The sequence below is a fragment of the Uloborus diversus genome, chromosome 3 (assembly GCF_026930045.1).
Source record: "Uloborus diversus isolate 005 chromosome 3, Udiv.v.3.1, whole genome shotgun sequence".
Lineage (NCBI taxonomy): Eukaryota > Metazoa > Arthropoda > Arachnida > Araneae > Uloboridae > Uloborus > Uloborus diversus.
In genome coordinates, this window is record NC_072733.1 from 40619867 (window position 1) to 40638823 (window position 18957).

The following is an 18957-nucleotide window of genomic DNA, read 5'->3' on the forward strand; positions in this document are numbered from 1 at the left end:
AGCAGTTTTTCATTCGGTTTTTTTATCCCTGGGAAACAGTATTTCATACAAAGCCTTAGTTCTGTGAGTAAAAAATCGCTTTAAAGAGATAAATTGCTTGGAAACAGAGGAAACAATGAAAATCGAGTCCGTTTCTACAGCAGAATAAGTATGATTCATTTCCCGCAATATTAAAGCTTAAAAGAACAAAAGTTATTTGGAGCCAAAATATATTACATACCAGTGATACTAAAAACGAATTCCAATGAGGTAAAATGACGATTATTCAGGGTACGACTAATGCCCAACGTATAAATAAAAGAGAAAAAGTCTGGTTGGAAATAAGAACTGATTTGGTATTACACACAAGATTTATATTAGAAATGAGATACAAGATTTCATGTGTAACAGCCATCAAGAAAGAGTACTTTTTTCTTCTCTCCCAAAACTCATTCCTTGCATTTACTGCTTGAGTACAAATAAATTATGTAAAAGTTCCTCTGAATATTTTATGCAATAAGTAATGTATCTTACTCTACTGGATGTACTTATAATATTAAACTCATTTACGGTTTCGATGTGACATAAATTATTTACAAAGTTCAAATGTTTCACTAAATGAGAATATTTCCCATTTTCATTTTCAAATGTCTCGTGTGTTGAATTCAGTCGCAAATAATGCATGAATTTAGCATTTTCCCTTTGAAATCCTTAAAATAAAGCGTTTTTGTTTTAAAGCTACTTTGATCAGTCATTGATTTTTTGGTGCGTCACAAATAATTACAAAATCAAATGTGTATATTTTAAAAGAAAAACTAATGTTTCAAGAGCGCGTTAAGGTCCTGCATAGCTTTGTGGTTTAGCTATTTTAAACCTGGATTATATCATCCACCTTGTTGTGTATTAAGTTAAAGCTCACGAAAGCAATCCTACTCATTCTTAGTCTTAAACCTGTTTCTGTTACAATATTGGATTGATGAAAGACAGCTTAAATCAGGTATAGCATTTTGTCAAGACTAAATAAATCCCATACATTTTTAATGAAAAAATACCAACGCCACTCTTTTCCCTCGGTTAACATCTGTTAATATATTAAATATATTAGTTTCAATTTAAAATATTTCTCAACCCTGACATCAGCCTTCAATTATTACTTCGACTCTTTCATTCATTCTTTCTTTCTTTCTTTTTTTTTAAATTAAAGACGTGTGGAAAGCAACTAAGTTAATTTATCAAGTCTTAATATTATTTTTCCCCCACAATTAATTCAATAACCATATAACTAAAATCATTTATATCAGTTAATTATTAATCATCATATCAGTTGTGTATTTAGATTTTAAACGAAGTTCACACTCACGACAGCAATCCTACTCATTCTTAGTTTTAAACCTGTTTCTGTTACAATATTAGATTGATGAAAAACAGCTTATATCAGGTATAGCATTTTGTCAGGACTAAATAAATTCCATACATTTTTAATGAAAAAATACCAACGCCACTCTTTTCCCTCGGTTAACATCTGTTAATATATTAAATATATTAGTTTCAATTTAAAATATTTCTCAACCCTGACATCAGCCTTCAATTATTACTTCGATTCTTTCATTCATTCATTCTTTCTTTCTTTTTTTTAATTAAAGACGTGTGGAAAACAACTGAGTTAATTTATCAAGTCTTAATATTATTTTTGCCCCCACAATTAATTCAGTTTAATTTTCCAACTAATAACCATATAACTAAAAATCATTTGTATCAGTTAATTATTAATCATCATATTAGTAGTGTATTTAGATTTTAAACGAAGTTCACACTCACGAAAGCAATCCTACTCATTCTTAGTTTTAAACCTGTTTCTGTTACAATATTAGATTGATAAAAACAGCTTATATCAGGTATAGCATTTTGTCAAGACTAAATAAATTCCATACATTTTCAATGAAAAAATACCAACGCCACTCTTTTACCTCGGTTTACATCTGTTAATATATTAGTTTCAATTAAAAATATTTCTCAACCCTGACAACAACCTTCAATTAATACTTTTTTTTTTTTTGACAGACGTGTGGAAAGCAACTAAGTTAATTTATAGTCTTAATATTATTTTTGCTCCACAATCAATGCCGTTTAACTTTCCAAAAATAACATTATAACTAAAAATCATTAATTTCATTTAGTATACATGTTGAATCGTAAATTTAATTACATTAAGAAATTCCCAATAAATATATATATGTATGTAAGTATGTATGTATGTATGTATGTATGTATGTATGTATGTATTACTTTAGTATGCTATACGTATTATTTTATACAAGCGTTAATAAAAATTAAATTTTAGCCAAAATCATCATTTTTGACTAATTTAAAGCTGTACGAAGGTGAAAAACTTTTTCACTTAATTAAAATTATTTTCGATTTAACAATAAAAATTTAATATTAAAACACTCCTACGTGCTATTAATAAAAACAATATGCAATCATGCATCAACTCCTAGCACGATAACCATAAACTACTTCAAAGTAGATTTTCGATACATATCCAATATATGCTTATTTTTAAAACAATATTCCATGACTACTGGAATGTTATAAACATTTGTAAATCTTCCTAACAGTTCCCCATTTAAAGATTTTTTTCACGTCGTCACTAAAACCAAATATTTAATTTGCATTCATGATCGAAACATGAACTAGAGCAGGTTATTGTTCTTTCCAATCATCTTGTTCAAAGCGTAGAATGGTCGATGCTTTCCTTTTTTGAAATAAAGGGTAATGAAATTAAATATTTTCCGAAGAACGGAAATGCGTTAAGGTAGTGTAGGAAAATTTAATTCATGAGTGATAAGAGTTTCAGTTGAAGAAGTATACGGTATTTCTAAATTGACAACAGCAGTAACACGAATTACAAGTTTGGAGAAGAAAATGAAAAATAAGGGTAATGAAGGAAATTTTACAAAGACTGACGTTAAAAACGGCGAAAGAAATAAATTTAAAAAACTTTAGTGAAACAGTTTTCTTTTTCTTTTTGCAGTTTGAAAATAAATATTTGTCAAAGTAATCAAATAGTTTTAATAAAGTTATAGAGCATAGAAATGGAGATATTTAATTTGAAAATAAAAATATTCTTTTTATTTGAGGTGAAGTAAAAGTAAGACGAAAAGTAGATCCAACAAATAAGTCATAACTCGAATAATCGTAAAAATCGGTCAAAGAGCAAAATTATAAGAAAAAAAAATGAATAAATAAAATAAAATGGTTAGCTCAATACTGTTTGAAAGTAAAAGTTTTTAAAGGGGTCATTTAGATGTGGATCTGAATGTTAATTTGCCTCTTAATACATAGTTTTTGATCCAATAGCCCGACTTGAACTGAAAAATTTTGTTTCGAAGATTTTGCCTAGATCATATTATTATTTTTTTATTAAAAGCTGTTTGGCTTAATCTTGAAGTTCAAAAAATCTTAACACTATGGTTTGTGTTAGGAAAATACTAAAACAATATTGTGACATTGATATATAGAGAGATATTTATCGCTTTTTCCAGTTTTCATCTTGGCTGGACAATTATAAAGGAGTTTACTGAATAAATTTGACTGGTTACGAATCATGCATTCGCGTTACCGTTTTCTTTATAAAGTTCTTAGCCAAGAAAACAAGAAAATCTAGACCAAAAAGATAATCTGGTGCCACCGTTCCATTTAATACATGTTATCGATTCGTCTATAAAATATTTTTAGGAAAATGGGGGAAAAGCTCAATTATTTGTGGAATACTGAAAATCATTGTTCATAAAAGATGATGTTAGATATCCTTTAGGAAAGACGTGATTTCATGGACAATCTCTTATACAGGGTCCGTCATATTAACGTTCTGTATTTGGAGAGGTTGTGGTGAGGATACGGTGGTGGAAATTGTACCGACAGATAGCAGTTGTATGTGCCATTTTCAGTTGTAGCAATGATAGGGTTTGATAAGCATCTTCATGTGTCGTGGAGGGGCATGTTTGAAATGGTAGTTTTTTATTACTACTCAACAAGAATATTACGTTCGGTTTCCATTTAGCCGACATGATCTTGTTCAGCTAGAGAGACTATACACGTTGTGAAGATCACTGTCCAAGATTTGTTTTGCATTTCTGTCTGAACATCTTTGGACTGTCACAAATTTACGTGCTAAATACCATGGAGATTCCTGGATGGACGCTCTATCGAGTGCCACATTTTCAGCGTAGTAACAATCTGAGGTCCTTCGAAAGTTTCTTTTTTTTTTAGTGCAGTGCCTATGGTTCTTAAGTTTAACACTTACGCATCGTTTTGCTTGCATCTCGAACAGGATCATAACTGCAAACTTGTAACCGAACGTCATATTTTTGCAGAGTAGTATTCAAAATGCCACCATTTGAAATGTTATCCTCCAAAACTCATGACGACGTTTACCTTCTGCCATGCCATTGCTACTTCAACAAATGGCACATACAATGCTATATTTCTAATCTACTTCCACCACCGTATCCATACCACAACTCACACAGTTCCCTCACCAAATACGGGATGTTAATATGCTGGACTTAAATAATAGTCAACTTGCAAATGCGTTTAATTGCTTCATAAATCAGAATATTATCCAAACATTGAATAATACGTAGTTCCAAAAAAACGATGTAGCATGTACTGAATATAGAATACACGATTACATGTGTGAAAAAACATGGTTATTAAAGATATATCACGCGCATCTCATACTTAAGCCGTCCTTAATAAATAGATTTTACTCAAAACTATTCAAAATATTATTTTAGAACATAGAAATCATTAATGTAACAATATATTTAATTGCAGATGCTCCTGTTTTTTTGACGGCAGAAAAAGTTGTAGAGATGGTGGAGGGACAATCTGGAGAGGTGAACATGACTGCTAAAGGTTACCCAGATATTCACAGCTATAGATGGAGTAAAGATGGTATATCAATAACAAAGAAAACAGACAGCTTCAGACAAGCTCCGAGTATTAGTGCTGATGCAGCAGTTTTATACCTTAATCACGTCTCTAGGCATAACTCTGGTGCTTATACTTGCGTGGCTCAAAATTTGGAAGGATCTGCAAGCGCTACAGTTACCCTAAATGTCCTATGTAAGTTTTAGTAATTTCAATGGGAAAAAAATATTTCTGTGATTTCTTTCGTATATTACCGAGTGATCAAGAAGTTTTTGAAAAAAAATATGTATACTTATAAGGACAAGAATTATTTACAGCGGTGTCCATGGAGGCACTCCAACGATCGAATTCACCAATAAGTTCAAGTCTCATTTAGCCACCCGAACTGCTTATCAAAGTCTTCTTCAACCAACAGAAAAACTTTAATCGGCGGTTCAGGTGTCTGACAGAGTCTCTCATTGGCGGGTGAATAGGACAGTATATGCTACCGTCTCTCGGCAGAGTCATTTTTGCAATGCGAAAATTCGCTGTCTTTTTAAGCATAAACCATCTCTAGTTTGTTGTTAAAAAAAATATTTACCTAAGTAGTAGAATCACTCCCACGGTTTTTCTAAATCAGCTCCACTCCTTTTATGTCATTCGTTAAAAAATGGGCAGTTAAATTTAAACGGGGTTGCACATCCCCCGAAGATGGCCCATGTGAATCACTGACAAAAATCACAACCATAGCGAGCATTATCGAAATAGTACACAATATTGTGCTGGAGAATAGGCGAATGAAAGTGAGTGAGAAAGCTGACGCAGTGGGGATAAAGAAAAAACAGGAGTGAAACATCTGATGATGATGATGATGACTAATTCCTCCGGTCTCGCCGCAGGCTAGACCAGGTCCATGAGCCCAAGAGTCCCCAAAAAATCATAAACCAGGAGAGGACTGATGTAAATGTCCTCTCTGTCCAGCCCCGCAAAATTTAAAAGATGGTCTGGAGATGGTGAAACATCTTCTCCAAATAACTGGGGATGTACAAGCTCGGCGGAGGATTGTTGCCGCATTTGCTAAATTCCAATCAAATGCAGAAGCGCAAATTGATATCACAGCAATGTTTTGACCGTTTCAGTGGGATCGGAGCAGTTTTGTGCAGCAATTTGTCAGTTTGAATAAGATATGATTCAGCACTACGCGCCGGCCGGTGTTTAGCGTCCAAAACGCGAGATTCGAAAGGTTATGGCTAGTGAGTTTAAGGGTGCAAAAAGGGTCCTCTTAAATGATTACTTTGAAAGAGGTAAAGCAAATGCTGGCGAATACTACTGTAACATTCTTAACCAGCTGGATGAAAAAATTCCGGAGACCCTGGCTTGAAAAAAATAAAAATAATATTTCACCAGGATAACACACCAGTTCACAAGGATGCGTTGGCGATGGGTACGCTGCGGAAGTTGAGTTACGATTTGCTCTACTATCCTTCTGGAACCCTCAGAAATCCGTCTGCTTTCAAACCTGAAGAAATTTGCTTCTGGGAAAGGCTTGAGAGGTATGGAGATCAATATTTTCACATCATAAAAGACTTCTACTTCTGGGAAAAACTAAGATGTTGGAATAACATTAGACTAAGTTTAAGATAACTGTTCACCTTACACTCATGTTGTATATTTTACAAAGGCTACTTCCAGCTATTTACGAGGAAGGATGGTCGATAAAGGTTTTGGATTTCATCAATTTAATTCTGGTCTTGTAAATGAATGAGTGAGTTAATTTCTACCGAAACATATCAGCTGAAGCATACCTGTTATATGGGAAAAGTTACAGAATGTTTTTCTCTTATATCTGAAGAAATTCTCTGAAATGTGAATTTTAGCAAGTGGAATTTTTGTAAGCTTCCAATAGTAAGTTTATATTTCTTTTGAATTTTAAAATTTGCTGTGTACAGTTTGGCGAATATTTTTCCTAAAATAAAAAAGTGGAAAACTAATTTAATTATCCAGCAGAATGCAGCACTCCGCCTTCTAGTTTTTTTTTTTTTTTTTTGTTGGAGTATACTGAAAACTTAAAGTGATGTAAAGTTTATTGAAATTGCTCAAAGATACCCTGAATGACTGTATATTTGAAATATGTCACTTTATGGGACATTGCATTAAAATTTTAAACTTTTGTATAATTTTCATCTAAAAATAATGAGAACGTTGCAAAATTTAAACTCAAAAAATATTATACTATAACTTTAAAGAATTGTAACTCAGGGAATTGAACAAGGTAGTTGCTAAGGGAGAAAGGTTGTGTGGTATATTTGAATTTATTTGAGTGACGTCCTTTGGGTAACAGTTAAATTGGTTTACTACCCTAAGGTATTAAACATTCAAACTTAGACTGCAGTTTTTCATTTCTGCGGAAATTGCTATCAGTAGCGTAGCTGGAAATTTTTCATGTGAGTGGGAGTAACACTTATAAGAACTTACATTGTATACACATATATCCAGTGACGAATCTTTTTTTTTTGGCATAGCAAAGACTTGAATTCCCTCCTGAACCATCATTCTTCAAATTTATTCACAAAGTTTAGATTTTAAAAAACAGAAAAAATGGTGATTTATTAAGCCAAAAATAAGTTTAAAATAAAGAATTTATGTGAAATTTTTCCTTTCAACTGTAAAATAGAAACCAACTGTTACTAGTCCAAAAACGCAACTTTTTGCTACCTCTGGATACGTTAGAGATGAACCGGAGGGAGAGGAGTAGCGGAAACTATAAGTCGGATTTTTCGGAAATTCAAGTCCTAAAAATTCAGTTTTAATCAATTAAGTGGCGTAAGGAGAGCAAGGACTTCGAGATAAATTATGGTTACGTTCGGAGAAAGGAGAGCATGGGGACTCGCTTTCCCGATTTTAGCTCAAAAATTGAAGTCAATTTTAGGTCATCTTTAATGACGTTTAAAGGGTCAGGATGACGGTTAAAGGGTCTAGAAATGTTCCGACATTGAGGTCGTAAAGACGCAATTTTAGTCGATCTTTATTGACGTTATGAAGAAAAGAATGATTCAGGGGCTCTCTCGGGGGGTGGGGGGGATTTTTCTATCTTCAACTCTGGAAACCACAGCAGTAGGTTTTTATCTGTGACGCAAGGGTAAAGAAGACGGGTTTTACTGATTTCCTATGGACATTTTTCAGCATTAAAATCTTTATTTTGTAATTTTAGACAATTTTTTTTAGTGACACTAAGGCTCCAGCGGCCATCCTCTGGAAAGTTTTTGTCATTGAAATCTTAAAAAAAACGACTTTGGACTTTGTGTGAGAGAAAAGGGGGGAAGGGGAGCAGAGGTTAATATTACCCTCTCAGAACTTTGAAATTCTATTTCAAAGTGAAATCAATTTTTGGTTGTCTTGGGGAAGGATGGGTTAGTCAGAACCCGACTTACGCGAGGGATGCGTTCCAAGACCCCTCGCGCAAGTTGAAATTTCGCGTTGTGAAACAACGTATGTTTAGAAATATTTTATAAGCATACCCAATTATTTCAGACATGTGTTAACTGCCTTCAAATTGTTTCAAACCATTTATTAACTATATATTACCGTTTTCTATATGAAGAACTGACTTTTTACTGCATTTTAGAAAAAGCATTTCCATAAATTACTGTTTTCAAGCTCAAACTCAATGAGATACATGAATTAAAACAGTACGATACTTACGTTAAGCACATTACTACATTATAATACAACTGAAGAGTAGATATCACACACTTAATTATAATTTTTAAAATGATGAAGATAATGGTTTATGCGGTGTGGGAACACCCCTCTTTCTGGCCTCTTTAAGCCGCAATGAAAGAGCAGCTTCCATTTTCATGATATTTTGTATAGTTTTGAAACTAAGTTGTGAACGTCTACGGGTTTCCTTTCCTTGCACTTTAATTATACGTATCGAAGATTCACTCATACCTAAATGTCTTGCTACTTTCGAGATATTTTTAATTGTTCAATCATATCGAGAATCTTGACCTTTTCTTTAATGGTCAGAAACTTTCTCTTTTTCTTTCCATTTTCGCCAACTTTAAATGAAAAATCGCGTTTGAGAGCCATTCTGTTTTATCAACGTTCTTATATAAAATGAAAAATGAAAGTTAAGAATCGCAGCGGTTATTTGTATAAACTAAAGCAAAGCGTTGTTTAGACTAATACAATGGGTGAACTTCCGCTTTCAAAGATGCTAAAGGGATGAAAGTCCATTCACAAAACCAATATTTAGTGTCAACGCAGTCCATTCTAACTCGCCGCCGCTCTTTTCCGAAAAATTTAACGTTGCAGGAGAGTAATTTGTGTCTGCATTAAAAAATCCATTACACATGAAAAACTCGCGTTATAGCCATTTCGCGTAAGTCTGATCGCGTTGTAGCGGGATCCGATTGCAATCTTCTTTCTTTGAAAATATCATTAGTTGACTTCCTAATTCAAGATTATCAGCACAGGCTATGCTAATTAGTAAAAGCGTCTCTTAAAGTGTCCTTAAATGAAAAGCAAAAATATTTACCCAGTCCCAGATACAGTAATTTGAAATATTTAATGTTAAACTCAGCAAATTAATTTTATCTGATAAATAAGACACATTAAATGTCTAGATCAGATTTGCTATTATAATCCATATTCAGTTCTATTTCCTTCGTTTCAGATCCCGCAACGGTAATGAACATTACAGGTACGACTGATGTTACTGAAGGAGAGTCTGCTCATCTGGAATGCACAGCTGATGGTAATCCTATGGGAGAAAGCACCATTTCCTGGAGAAGACGAGACCGATTGGACAAACCTTTTGTCTCTTTAAACTCGGAGATTGGCCATTCTTTGCTTATAATCGGAAATATAACAAGACGTGATGCTGGCATATTGGAATGCGTGGCTGACAACGGTGTTGGAAAACCATCTATCGCTGCAACTCAAATAGTAGTTTTGTGTAAGCTAAATTTTTTCAAGCTTTTTTAATGACAAGTAATCTATTTTCAGAGGAAATCAATGAATTTTGATTCCGTACTTCATATGAGTGTTGAGTGCCATACTGACGTACACGTGTATCAAAAGTTTTTTAAAAGTACTTGCATGTTCACGTAAAAGTAGAAAGTACATGTATATATTTAGATGTTTAAAATACAAGGAGTGTCGCCTGCCTTGTCTAGTGGTCAGAGAAGTCTGACTGCGACAGGAAGATCCGAGTTCGAATCCCGGTTCGGGCATGGACGTATTTTCTCTCTTTTGTCCTTGTCCTTTCTTTGTGGTAATGTGTTGTTGCGCTGTGAATAGCTGCCTATCCCATATACGGGTCTTTATGGCATGTGTGTACTGTAGAAGTCAGACTTCACACCAAATTACGGTACAGTTGGAAAGGTGAAGCAGCGGGCACCTCGAATGGCCAGCCTAGCTAGCAAACAACACGAGGAGTACATGAGTCTACTAAGCAAGAATTGTAAATAAATGATGCTAAATTCAGTCATGGAGTTTACTTTTTTATTAAACTGCACGAAAGACAAAGATTTTTTTTTTCTTTTTTTGCAAAGAGAATGGAAAAAAATCATTTACATTTTTTTACAAAATTGCCGACCTAGTTTTTCTTGAACGAGATTCTTTTTTCCACTTAAAAAATAAAAGAAGCTAAAAAAAATGTAATATAAATCATAGCAAAACTCGAAGCCATTGAAATTTTCTTATTGCATAAATTTTATTATGCAATTCTGCATGTTTCGTAGAAACTACATAAATAAGTACAAATCATCTGTTTACTTTATTTTATTCTCTGAGAAATTCATAGCGCTCCGATCCTTATCTTTCAGCAAAGTATTGGGGAAGCAAAAAAACATATGGTGAAACATTTATCATCTTTACACAAAGCCGCCTTCGATTGTATGTTGGACCAGTAGGAAGAAAAAGATTAAAAAAAAAAGGTTTGACGGCAAAGAACTCGCATATATCTTAAAGCTGAAGCTACAAAAGATGGGTGTGGATAGATAAATATAATGTGTCACATGAATATTTAGACGTACTAGCTAGCTATAACAATAAATTTCAAAATTTTTAGTTCTAATGCAAAAAAAAACTTATTTCACAAAAGTTTTTTTAGTTAGACTTTACGAACGTATGATTTTGAAGATAGTTAATTTTACTAATATAGGCTATAAGAAATAAAATTGACAGACATTTTGTTAGGGAAAATAATAAGAAATTCATGATTTATTTTGCGCTTTGTCTATGCTTTGGAAGTTATTGTTGTAAATTGAAAGTATATAATACAATTTCCTGTGCTTCAATAAATTTTTGGCATAGGGTGTGAATATTGAAGAACTCTCTTGGCGTTGTGCTCATACAATGCCTTGTTAGAAATTAAATTGCCATTTTTCATTTTATTATTGTTTGTTTTCTATAGTTTTATTATTTCAAGTATTTCTATGGTTGTGGCTGCATTAAAAAGTCCCTACCTGCAATTTTTATTTGAAAGCTCATTACTTTATTATAAACAAGCAATAAAATAGTTCGAATTCATAATGCACCTGTCTTTTGCTACTGTCGTGACATTTGTTCATATTTATATTTAGATAATGTGCGTAAATTTAATATTACAACTTTAAAGTTTTGATCTAAATCTTCAAAGTATGTTTTGAATTCCATTTAAAACATATACGAATATATATATATATATATATATATATATATATATATATATATATATATATATATATATATATATATATATATATATATATATATATATATATATATATATATATATATATATATATATATATATATATATATATATATGCAAAAATTAAGGACGAAGTCGAAAAATAAGCATATCAGCTGAACGAAGAGGCAGAGTGGACAGAAAGACCAATCAGGAGACTAAGTAAGGTGATGTACGATAGCACATGCGCAGATATGCAGGCAGACGTAATGGGGGAGTGTCTGAGTAGTATAAAGCATGTTGTCGGTGTAAGATCAGTATTTCTGGCAAAGAGATTGCACGCCGTATAGCAGTTAAAATCACACTGAGCTGCTGCCTCAGCGAAAAATGGCGAATAATCAATCTGTTGGACGACATCTGGATGCTTTTACCCGAGATCGAATCATTGGGAAGTTGGAGGAAGGCCGCAGTGTGACAAGTGCATCTGCAGAAATCGGAATTGCTCACAGCATCGTTTCACGAGTTTGGAGACAATTTGAAACTACAGAAACAGCTATCCGGGGGTTCAGTAGTGGTCGTCCACGAGGAACCACACCCGCAGATGACCGGTATTGTGTCTTACAGGGCAGAAAAAACAGGCGGCAGACAGCGGGAGAAATCGCTAGACACACGACACAGGCGACTGGACGACCGATATCGCGTTTTATCGTGGCCAGAAGACTGCACGATGGTGGTCTGTTTGCACGACGCCCTATACGGTGTGTACTTCTAACGCCTGCCCATCGGAGAAGGCGTTCTCTGTGGTGCCGGGAACACCGGAATTGAAGAGACAATGAATGGGGACGAGTACTCTTTACAGATGAGAGCAGATTCAGTCTGAGTAGCGATTCTCATCGCATACTCACCTGAAGAGAGCGGGGAGGCCGCAATCATCCCTCTAACATCATTGAAAGGGACAGGTATGGAGGTCGCGGTGTTCTCGTTTGGGGAGGCATCATGCTTGGTAGTCGTACAGACCTTCACATCCTCGACGCAGGTTCAGTTAACGGGACCCGTTATTGTAACGAGATTCTTCTTCCATATGTGCGTCTTTTTAGAGGCGCTATGGGTCCACAGTTCCTTTTCATGGACGACAATGCACCATGTCATCGCACAGTAGCTGCCGAATAGCTTGTAGAGAGTGAGGATATTGAACGTATGGATTAGCCGGCACGATCTCCGGATATCAATCCCATCGAGCATGTATGGGATTTTCTAGGCAGACGCTTGGCAGCTCGTACCTTACCACCAGTAACGATTCGGGAGCTTCGATTGGCGCTGCAAGACGAATGGGCAGCAATGCTTCAACAACTCATTGACACCCTCATTCTCAGCATGGGCAGACGCTGTGAAACCTGCCTAGCAGTCGGGGGAGATCATATCCCCTACTAAAGACCGGATGTTTCTTGCTGGATACCCATCACAGGGATGTTTCGGCCTCCAGTCGCATTGAGCTCCATGCTACTTTTTCAAAAAGGCTTCTTTTTATCCCTCTGATTTCTCTTTTAGTAAGTGTTGCTTACATTACACATGTGCTTACGTATTGGGGATCTTACGGTATTAAATGTGCTATTTGGAAAGCTTTTGTACAAAGTTATATTGAAAAAATCGTCTCGTCCTTAATTTTTTCACACCAGTGTGTATATATATATATATATATATATATATATATATCCAATTGAACGTTATTACACAGAGTGTTTCGACTTTGACGTTTTTTTTTTTTTTTTTTTGACGTTGTATTTCCCCAAGACATCGTTTCTTAAATTTTATATTGGCTACGCGCTATGGGATATTATTTTTTACGTGCTCTTCTTAAAAATAAAGACCAAAATGATAATGCATTGTTAATATTTTGACGGTAAAACTAGGCTATTACCATAACTAAAAACTTTTTCAAAAGTTAGGTTATATTTTTAAAGGGCAGCGTTTAATCTGATTGTCGTATTATTGGACCTTATAAGAGCAAAAATATATATATTTTTTATGTTATTGGAAATTTGAATGCGATGAGCACTTAATAGTATTGCTGATGTGATGTGCTACGTGATCACGATGAAGATGACGTTAGAAGCAACAACTAATAAAATATAATGCAGTAATCGTTATCATTGCTATTGGTTTTCTGTCTAAAAAACCTTGCCTTTCATATAATTTTTTATTTCCGCTTATTTTCTAAACATGTTAAAGATTTTTCACGCCCACCTACTGAATTTAAATGTTTTCCGAAAATTAGGTCCTTGTAACCCTAAAACATGTTTTTTTTTTCCCCTCGGATTTCTTTTTCCGCTACAGAAAAATTTATGTTTCATTACTGTTGAAACTCAATACAGTATTTAATTCCACACTATATCAAAGATTATTAAAATGGTTTATAAGAGACTCTTGGTTTAAAATTTATTTTATCACGAGTAGTTTTCTAGAAAAGATGATAGCTTTGAAAAAGTCTTAGATGCATGTTTGAAAAGATTGTAAATTGACAGGATTTCAGATTACATTTCTTATTTTTATATGGAGTACTGATCAAACTTTCAAGATTTTCTTGCCCAACCCAAGGTTTGCAAAAAGAAATAGGCATATGTGTACTTTATTGCTCCGATACAATCGTAAAATGGAAATCCTTATACTTTTCTCTTTGTTAGGACATTTGAGTTTATATGTTTTGCTCTAAAGTATGAAGATTTATTTTTTGCTGCATTAGAAGGAACAAGGTTCCGTCATTTTTACCCAAAGTCTTTTTTTAGCTATATAAAAGAAACTGCAATGAACCTGCCGATAATGCAATGTATCTAGGGCAGGAAATGACTTGGATGCATTGCTGAATCACTTTTATTCATCGTGAATTCGTTTCAAAGCCCGAAAATAGTTTGGCGTTTTACAGATTGTCTGAATTGGGTAAAATAAAGAAGTGTTCGGATTGACAAACTTGAGCCTGAAAAGAAAGAAAGAAAAAAATGCGTTTTCTGGTACATGAACTTTTTCAAATGATTTTTGAAGTGACGTATTTTTAATGAAGTAAAGTTTTGCATTTGAAGTGTAGGACTGTTGTTTATTTTTTTTATTTTTTTTTATTTTCTTTTTTTGTCAGTATACTTTTTCGAAAAACTCATTGAAGTTTGAAAAAAGTTGCATGATAAAAAATATTTTAAGAAAGAAGTATTCCTAATTACTTTAGTAAAATTTTGTCATATCGCATTGTTTCGCATTTATAAACTTCCTTAGTGATATGTGTGCGTTAAAAAATGAATAAAAATAAAACTGTATGAATGTTTTTTATGTACAATTTATTGGAAAGATTATAACAATAATATGTTTTTAGTGTTCTTATTTACTCCTGTTGTTAAAAAACTGACGAAGCTATTTTTTTTACTTGTTGTTGAACTACTTATTCAACATTAAAATAAAAGCTATCGATAACATTTCCATGAGTTTTTTTTTTTTTTTTTTTTGAATGCGGTCCACTTTGAGAAAAGCAAATTCGTAATATTTTATTTTTGTGACACTTTGTTTTTATTTTATCTTATTAGCAGCTTGAAGAAAGAGGCAGTTGGTTTCAATTAAAAAATATGTTTACTACGAAACGAATGCAACGTTTTTAATCAGTACACGTACCAGTTCATCCAAATCAACATTTTCATACTTAAAATATTTAGTACTCCTTAACTTTTTGAATAAAAGCTAAATGAAGTGTAGTATATTGAAACAGTTACAAAATCCTTATGAATAGTTTAATAGAATTAATTTCTTATTGTAAAAGGACTTTTTTCGATTTCAAATGATTTAAATCGGGTTCTTCAAATTCCCTCAAAATCCCCTTCAAAACTCCCTAACATTTAGCCTTTCAAACTTTATTCAACACATTATAAATTACTTACAGGCGAAAAGATTTACTGATCAGCATATATATATATATATATATATATATATATATATATATATATATATATATATATATATATATATATATATATATATATATATATATAAACTGTCTTCAGTGCAGTCAAACAAAGAATTGCAAGCAACTTTTGCTCGTAAAATCAAATTATACTTGCAATTTTGTTTTGTTTTGCATTAATAATTATTTAAACATTTTTTTTAAAGTTGATTTGCCTTTGGTTTTTTTTTTCTTTTCTTTTTTTTTTTTTTTTTTTGCGACTGTTAAAATAAAACTTTACGTTCAAAAATAGGTCAAAAAAGAAAAAAATACGCTTGAAGCAGACTTTATTAACATTAATGTTAAAGGATACCCATATTTCATTTATCTTTTAAATGAATTACGTACCTTTAAACGAGTTATCAATTCGTCAAATGACAAAAAAAAAGAGAGAGAAAATAAAGAAATAGATTTAGAGGTTAATTTTTGAAGGAAACGTATAATTTCTACAACTGAATATATCTAGTAAAAACAGTCAAACAAAACACATAACACAGAAGATATACATTTAGATAACATAAAAGCCATTTACTGTTATGTGGGTATAAAGCCTATTTATTTAGAGTAATTTTGTCATGAATAAATTCCGATACTAATTTATTAACAATGCAGAACAGAACTAGTGATAAAGCGGTTACAACTGCTCAAACCTACTGAACCTAGAAAACTGTTTTAACTTCTTCTAGGCAAATGTTTAAATTTCAGTTAATGAATATTATCTAATGTATCTGAAAAAAGGCTCAGTACTTTCTACTTCCTGCATTTGGAAAGGATCAATACTTCATTATTAATTTAATCTACAAATAAAAACTTCTAATTTTCATAACTTACGATTAAGGTTACAGTTTGGGAACGTTTCTACAGTTGTGAATTGAAGGCAGTAATATTTAGATTTTGTGGTAAGTTGAATATTTTGGCATTTTTGCTGGGTTAATTAAACAACTGATTTATTTTTCACAAATGTATATGTACGCAAAATTTTTATCTTCTTCGATTTTTGACTTTTTCTGTAAAACTATATATATATATATATATATATATATATATTAAAGGAAAAATGCAAAATAAAATCAGGAAACTGTGCACAATTTAATATAAAAACCTAATATTACATACTTTTTCAACAAAAATTGTGAACGAGTATATTTGTCTGTCTGATCTTTTTCCTAGTAAATATGATCTAACTGCCCGATACGGTTTTTTGTTTTGAAAGTTCTTCGTCAGTACTAATCACTTGCAATTTTTGTATATTGACCTTTTTTTTTTTTTTTTTTTTGAAAAGCCACAATAATAGAAATAATATTTTTTCTTCTTTTTTTCATGGCAAGACTTCCGATATCAAAATGTACTTTACTTAATAAAATCCTTTATTGTAGTCAATTTCTTGGATAATTTTGCAGACGATAAAATTGTAAAAATATAGGCAAGTAATTAGTCAAGTTTCAATTAAATATCACAATTTCAAATGTTTTGACGGATTAATATTGTTTCTTTAGCTTAATTACAAATAACAATATAGAGCAATTTTGCCACAAAATAACAATTCAGTAGAAAAGTTTAAATCACAAAAATTTTCAAAAATAGATACTCAGGAAAATGTCCTGCTAGATATCGTACTGTTAAATTCTCTGTCACATTTTTTTATTGTCTTGTAGATCGTCCTACGATTTCCAAGAAATCTGTACAACGCCTTACTGCTGCAGACGAAGAAGATGAGGTTCAACTTAAGTGTTCTGCTGAAAGTTATCCTAGAGCCTCCTTCACGTGGTCTTTTAATGGAACTACAATAACACCAAAAACTCTGGACTCGCAAAAATACAGTATGCTGACTGAGCAAAAGAGCAACACGGAATGGTGCAACAATTTGGTAGTTAAAGCAATTCGTTCATCGGATTATGGTATTTATACGTGCATTGCTGGAAACCAACTGGGCCACGATTACGTCACCTTCACCATTGTTCAAAAGAGTAAGTATATAATATTTCATTATGAAAGCTTTTCTAAAAAATACCTTTATATTGGAATGTATGCGTAAAAATATGTTGTAATTTGGGTATTTATAGGGCAGTTTTTAACAATTTAAAAAAATTTCAAATATTAGGCCCTACGGTACGAATTCAAACGTCTTTTGCTAAAAAAAACTAAGCAGTAAAAATTAATATTCTTTGCACTGAGGAATCAAAAAACCTACAGAGACTATATATATATATATATATATATATATATACAGGGTGTCCTTAAAAAGACTGACTGTTTTCAAAAATTTACAACAGGAGAATGGTTAATGATAAAAAAACAAATTCTTGCAGAAAATTCATGTGGTGGGCCCTACATTTTCTCCCTCAGAGTTCCAAATTTTAGTTCAAAATTTTTTCAAAAATGGCGCTGCACATAGTAACTCAAAAAAGAAAAACTGAAATTCACCGATTTTTCCGACGATTGCGACATGGAATTACAGCCGACGATTGTTTGAAAATATTGTTTTGTTCTTTTGTTCATTATTTTCGAAAAAAATATGATGTAATTTTCTATTTTTTTCTGATTTACGGGCTTACTACCTGCAGTGCCATCTATTGGAAAAATTTTCAACTGAAATTTGGAACTCAGGGGAAAAAATTTACGAAACCACCACATGAATAAGAACTATGTTTTTATCATTTACCATTTTCCTGTTATAAATTTTTAAAAACAGTCAGTCTTTTTCAGGGCACCCTGCATATATATATATATATATATATATATATATATATATATATATATATATATATATATATATATATATATATATATATATATGTATATATATTCGAATCAAAAAATTAAAATAATTGTTAATAATAGGAAAATACTATTCCCATGGTGTTTCGAATAATATTAGAACAGATGACTATTTCTGACATCATTAGTATATCCAATATAATATTACTCTAATGTTATTAGAATTCCGCCAATAACATAGGTGAAAACTGGAGATTGATTGTGATCAGTGAAGGGAAATTCAATGCTCAAGTGGTTGCCGATGTATTTTCATTCCAAAGCTTAACAACCAAGTAAAAGCCAACTTATTTTTTTCACCCGAAATAATTATTTTCATAAACTTTTTTTTGTGGGAGGAGGGGGGGATTTTCATAGAAAAACTGAAAGATTTTCTGCTGTATTGCATAAAACTGCTCTTCCTTCCTTTTGTTATTCATTATTTTTTATTGTTTGGAAGAAATGTGTTTTTACTTATTTATTTATTTTTTTTTATTTAGATTTACAATTGGTGTTTTTTTAGTTGCAATTTAGAGAATAGTACTGCCCAATAGAATGAATTTGATATTGGTTTTATGGTAATAATTTTCTTTTTACATAAAGATGATTTTTTTTTTTTTTTTAGAAATCAGTTTTAAAGGTTTAATTAGTTTAA

At 32.3% G+C, this 18957-nt stretch overlaps 1 protein-coding gene across 1 annotated transcript in view; it reads left to right on the forward strand.

Annotated features, from left to right (window-relative positions):
• The window catches only part of LOC129218713 (nephrin-like), a 122201-nt gene that overhangs the window by 29176 nt on the left and 74068 nt on the right, over positions 1-18957 (forward strand). The window contains exons 3-5 of the mRNA XM_054853036.1: positions 4819-5109; positions 9572-9853; positions 17204-17515. Of these exons, the coding sequence (XP_054709011.1) occupies positions 4819-5109; positions 9572-9853; positions 17204-17515 (885 nt within the window). The remainder of the gene's footprint in view (positions 1-4818; positions 5110-9571; positions 9854-17203; positions 17516-18957) is intronic.